The sequence below is a fragment of the Colobus angolensis genome, unplaced genomic scaffold (assembly GCF_000951035.1).
Source record: "Colobus angolensis palliatus isolate OR3802 unplaced genomic scaffold, Cang.pa_1.0 Scaffold21, whole genome shotgun sequence".
NCBI classification, from domain to species: Eukaryota; Metazoa; Chordata; class Mammalia; order Primates; family Cercopithecidae; genus Colobus; species Colobus angolensis.
This window is the reverse complement of record NW_012115266.1, coordinates 582,427-588,118: the sequence shown is the minus strand read 5'-3', so window position 1 is coordinate 588,118 and position 5,692 is coordinate 582,427. Positions and strand designations below refer to the sequence as shown.

The window sequence follows — 5,692 nt, the reverse complement described above, 5'->3', positions numbered from 1 at the left end:
GGGTCCAAACCAACCTCCACCACTAGAGCTGGCTGGCCCAAACCCGTTGAACTTCCCACCCGAGCTTTTGGTGTCAAGAGCAAACACGCTGAGGGTTTCCTCCCGTGGACGGCACTGCCCCCACCAGCCCCTTTCCCACTTTCCCTAACATTCCAGGAGGATAACAGAACGCAACTTTTGATACAAACAAAGTCCATTTTAATGTACAAAACAAACCTCACTTACATACATAAATATAATTTGGGGGCATAAATAATGTAAGAAAATAAGAGATGTACATATCAAAATAAATTACTCATAAATATCATGTTGGAAAACTAAGTGCTGGGGAAAGGGTTCTAAGTCTTCCCCCGCTGCTTCCACACCGCAAGTTATTGACACGACTTAGGGTCTTCAAATCTTTTCTTTTCCTGATTTTTGAACGAGAAGTGCAGGTTGACATAAGGTGGGGGGCCTGGGAAGTCCCAATCCATGGGGAGACATGTGAGGTGGGCAGAGGGCTGGTGGGCTGGAAGCAGGTGACACCGGGGACAGCAAGTTATTCTCAGGACAGCATCCATGACAGAACTGGCCTCAGGGGGAATTCTCAAGATGTCCCAGGGCTGGAGTGGGGCTCCGGGCTTCCCCTACTCCTGAAGCCTGGTGAGCCATGCCTGCTCCAGTCAGTTCTGGCCTGGAGGGGTTTGGGAAGGGCAAACGGTCTCTGGAAGTAGAGATATAGATCTATTCCCACATGGGGTTGAGAGAAATTTACGTGCTGTTTTACAGAGTGGATCACCTGTTCCTGAAATTAAAACCACTGCCTGTCTTCTGGCTGCTCCTGGGGAAGTGATGAGAAAAAAAATTAGAGAATTTCAGCTTGACATAAGAATTTTTCCAAAGGAAGTGAGTTCCCCATCAGTGGAGATATTCAAGCAGGACTGAGACAGCACAGCAGCTTGTCCAGCAACCTCGAGGGAGCAGAATGGGGGCCTGGGCAGCAGCTGGGCAAGCTACAGGCTTATAATGTTATGATCAGACAAGTCTATTGGCTAGAAACTGGCACGGCCAATGGAAAACTCTGAATATGTACAACTTCTAGATGTTTCTTCCTAAAGCTAAACAGAACGTGGACTTGGGACTGCTCTTGTAGAAGCACGGCCTCCACTCTGCAGGTACCACAGCCCCTGGCAGCAGTGAAGAGGCCCGGGCATGACCTCAGTTATTTCTCAAAGCTGGGACTCCTCACCGCCTCCAGTCCGGTGACAAGCCCAAATGGGTCCATGCTGTCGGTCTCCAGGGGCGAAGAGAACATGTCAGATTCCAAGTGGCCCCTGAGGTCCTCAGGCTCCTCTGGGGCCATGGGCAGCATGGGCAGGAAATGAGAGAGCGGAAGAAAGCCTCTGTTCTTGTACAGCTGCCTCTGTTTGGCACTGCTCAGGGAGATCGGGAGGCGGTGCTTCTCGGATCGGTATACATTGTAGCCATCAGGGCGGATCTCCTCCTCGAAAGCACAGTCTTCCTCTGAGTACTGAAGCTGCAGAGAAAACGGGCAGCTCTGAGCAATCCACAGTGGCCGGGGAACACAGGTACACATGGACATTTGTGCTACAGACTGTCCCTGGTGGCCACCAGCAGTGACCTTCCACATCAGCATCTCTTGCATGTTTTATACATACTTCCTGATGTACACACTGTATATGTAAATATATATAAAATATACCTTTAGATATATAAGCATATATAATATATAATGTACTTTAAAGCCAGGCACAGTAGCTTACACCTGTAGTCCCAGCACTTTGGGAGACCCAGAGCAGGTGGATCACTTGAATCCAGGAGTTTGAGACCAGCCTGGGCAACATGGTAAAATTCCATCTCTACAAAAAGTACAAAAATTAGCAGGGCACGGAGGTGGGCGCCTGTAGGCCCAGCTACTCAGGAGGCTTAGAGGTGGGAGGATGGGTTGAGGCTGGGGGGCCAAGGCTGCAGTGAACAATGATCATGCCCCTGCACTCTAGTCTAGCTTACAGAGCAAGACCCTGTCTCAAAAACAAACAAAAAAAACCCCACAACTATATATATACACAGAGAACACACATATATAAATGTACTGTAAGTGTAAGTATATGTAATATGTACATTATGTTAATATATAACACATTAATAAATTAAATATACATTTATATACCTTTATAAATTTTAAATAATCGTTATATAGATATACATGCACACAGACAAAACTGAGGTTTATTATTTCATATACGTATATTTTATGTATATACTTAATACTACATATACACGTTATATAGACCCAAATAATTTCCACTAAATTACCTCATCTTTTCCCAGAGCCTTGTCCTGAGCAATAATATCCATCAACCCACAGGAATGCCGCCCGTGTTTCCCTCACCCTTTACATTACATACACGACTCCTGGCATTTAAAAAGTTCCTGGGTATTTCACTGGCACTTTGGGAAACACTGATAAACCGGGTTATCATCTTAGGATAGGTCTTTTAAATAAATGGCATGTAATCCGATCTGGAGCCCAGATGAAAGCATCTGTTCCCCACCTATCTCAGAAATCACTGTGTGCCTTTATCATTCTAAGGCCTTCTGGTCTGCAGCAGTTCTGAGAACCATCAGCCCCCCTGTCTCCTCCATTCAGTCACCAAGGGCCTTCTAGGCAGGCTGCCAGAAGCCAGATCTCAGTAGCCCCTCCCCCAGGTCAGGCCAGGCCAGGCCAGGCCAGGCCAGGCCAGGCCAGGCCGGCGCCCAGCTGGTGGCCGGAAATGTGTGCTGAGGGAAGCCAGTCCCTCTTCTTAGAACATTCATAGTCCACAGGGTTGAGAGGTGCCAGTGGGCAAGTGCCATCCCACACAGGTGTCATTACCCCTTGGCGACCCAGGACAGGCGCAGGCAGGAGCCGGAAGGGCTGGGCAGTAAACACACTGCAGGACGGCCTCAGTCAGGTTTCTGCCTAAGTCTGCAAAGGTCACTGAACTGCAAGTGGGTGAGGATGTGCCTGTGCCAATAAGCTCCTGATAAGAGGCTCATTGCAGCAACCCAGGCTCCTGCCGAGCCCACGGATGGCTGGGACAAAGCACTGGACAGCAAGCACGACTTCTCCCAAACATGCCAAATGATAAACAAACAAGGAAGACAAAACCGAATAACTGGAGGACCTTCTTCTAGTTACTCGGCTTGTCCTTTGGGAGAACCGTTCTCCATACAGAAAATGAAATAACCTCAAGTTTCTAGAAGAATGTGGAATCTTTATTTAAGAAAGAAAGAGGCCAGGCAAGGTGGCTCACGCCTGTAATCCCAGCACTTTGGGAGGCCAAGGCAGGCAGATCTTGAGGTCAGGGGTTCGAGAACAGCCTGGCCAGGATGGTGAAACCCCATCTCCACTAAAAATACATAAAAACTAGCCGGGCATGGTGGCACGACGCCTGTAGTCCCAGCTACTTGGGAGGCTGAGGCAGAAGAATTGCTTGAACCCCACAGGTGGAGGTTGCAGTGAGCCGAGATCATGCCACTGCACTCCAGCCTGGGTGACAGAGCGAGCGAGACTCCATCTCAAAAAAGGAAGAAAGGAAGAGAGAGAGAGAGAGAAAGAAAAGAACGAGAGAAAGAAAGAAATAGAAAGAAAGGAAAGAAAGAAAAGAGAAGAAAGAGAGAGAGAGAAAAAGAAAGGAGGGAAGGAAGGAAGGAAGGAAGGAAGGAAAGAAGGAAGGAAGGAAGAGTGGGAGGGAGGGAGGGAGGGAAAGATCCTCAATCCGTGTTAGACCATGCACAGGGGATCAAGAGGCACAAAGGGGGCCAGGCCCGGTGGCTCACACCTGTAATCCCAGCACTTTGGGAGGCTGAGACGGGCGGATCACTTGAGGTTGGGAGTTCGAGACCAGCCTGGCCAACATGGTGAAACTCCATCTCTACTAAAAATACAAAAATTAGCTGGACGTGGTGGTGGGCACCTGTAATCCCAGCTCCATGGGAGACTGAGGCAGGAGAAACGCTTGAACCCGGGAGGCACAGGTTGCAGTGAGCCGAGATCGGGTCACTGCATTCCAGCCTGGGCAACAGAGCAAGACTCTGCCCAAAAAAAAAAAAAAAAGCACAAAGGGATTTCAGGTGACCCAACACCCCAATTTGGGCAGAATGGAGGGTTAGGTTGACGTCCCCTGCTGGCCTCCCATCATTAGAAGCACTTCCCTCTCATAATAAATGTCAAAATTAAAGTTGCAAGGGTGGGTTTGGACCGGCTCTGGGTGGGAGTCAGCGTCCAGCGTGCCGACCACCCCGCTTCCCTGCAGTCCTCTCACGCAGGACTCCGCCATAAAACCTGAAACAGGCGCTCTGAGTACACGGAGCACGGCAGAGGCACCGAGCAATTTTGAGACTCTTAAAATGCTTTGTCCTGCTGTTCACAAAGGAGCTGGTTGGGCTGGAGGCGGCCCCGCCTCTGCATCCTTTCTGGGGTGGGGGCCCCGGGCAGGCGCGGCCACCCCCGCCCTGGCCCCTGCTCCGCCAGGGAGTCCGGGGCTGCGTGTGAGGCCTGCGCGGGCCGAGACCTCACACAGCCTCCTCTGCGCGCGGGGCCGCGGGAGGGGCGCGGGTTCGTTCCTTTGAACTCCCAGCCTTTGTTCCCGGGCCACCAGAGCCCCAGCGCTCGTACACTTCCGGCCCGGGACCTCTGCGGTTACCTGGGCCTTCCCAGCCAGCCCCAACCCCTGCCCCCACCAGAAAGCGTTTACAGGACAGGTGAGGCCCGCAGGAGGAAAAGCATGCCTCTGGCGCAACATGACTCCAGCGCATCTGCGTCTAAGCCACACCGTGCTCCTGGTAGATTAAAAATTAATTCTAAAAAACCTCGCCTATCCCAAATGCACTGTTTTCTGCCTTGCTTGACAATTGATTTGTTTTTAAAGTTAAGTTATGGGTAGACCCTCTTTTTTCTTTCCTGTTCTTTTTTTCTTCTTTTTATACTGGAGGGAGGGAAACGGAGGCGAGGACCACACACGCTCAGGCAGAGGCTGAAAAGGCCTGAGGTGGGTTTTCCTGTTTAATATCAAAGGAGGCCGAATAATGGGTTTCCTCGGTCCGGCTGGGCCGGCCTTTGACTCAATTGCAAATGCAAAGGCAGCTTTTGCCTGTTCTCTGGCTACTGGCTGAGACCCTAAATTTCAGTAGAAAATCGTCGGACATACACTTAATCGGTCTTTGCAATCTTTCCCTCGAAGTTGCACGCGGGTCTGGTCGGAGGAGGCGAGGAAACTCTGGATTCGAACCAGCGCCTTTCTCTCCTTCAGGCCTCCGCCCGGGAACAGGCGTTAGTCCCCCGCCCCGGCGCATCCGCCCCGTGGGGACACTTACCAGCCCCTGCATCTTGCCGTCGGCGCCCATGCAGAGGTACCGCACGCTGTGTACGCCCTTGATGGCCACGGTCCGCAGAGCTACTGCCTTGATCTCCAGCAAACCTGGGCGCAGGGGAAGCGAGAAGCTGCAGCCGGGACCCCCGGGGTCCGCACCACGTGGGTGCGGTCGGTCCACGAGCCTGTGCCTCTCCCTAGCGTCCCGCGCTGTTTGGGGACTAAGGGAGGGATCCTAACGCCCAAGTGCCAAAACCTGGGGTTCTCAGGAGTTGAGGGGTCCGCAGGAGCCTAAGGGTGGCAAAGGAAGGAAGGCGGCTGGGGTGGGATGCGCGGGG

At 51.7% G+C, this 5,692-nt stretch overlaps 1 protein-coding gene across 1 annotated transcript in view; it reads right to left on the bottom strand.

The window, feature by feature from the left end:
• Positions 1-550: 550 nt before the first annotated feature.
• FGF19 (fibroblast growth factor 19) overlaps positions 551-5,692 on the bottom strand; it is a 27,643-nt gene continuing 22,501 nt past the window's right edge. Inside the window, exons 4-5 of the mRNA XM_011942752.1 lie at positions 5,359-5,462; positions 551-1,516 (exon numbers count right to left, since the gene is read on the bottom strand). Coding sequence (XP_011798142.1) covers positions 1,202-1,516; positions 5,359-5,462 — 419 coding nt within the window. The 3' untranslated portion in view covers positions 551-1,201. The remainder of the gene's footprint in view (positions 1,517-5,358; positions 5,463-5,692) is intronic.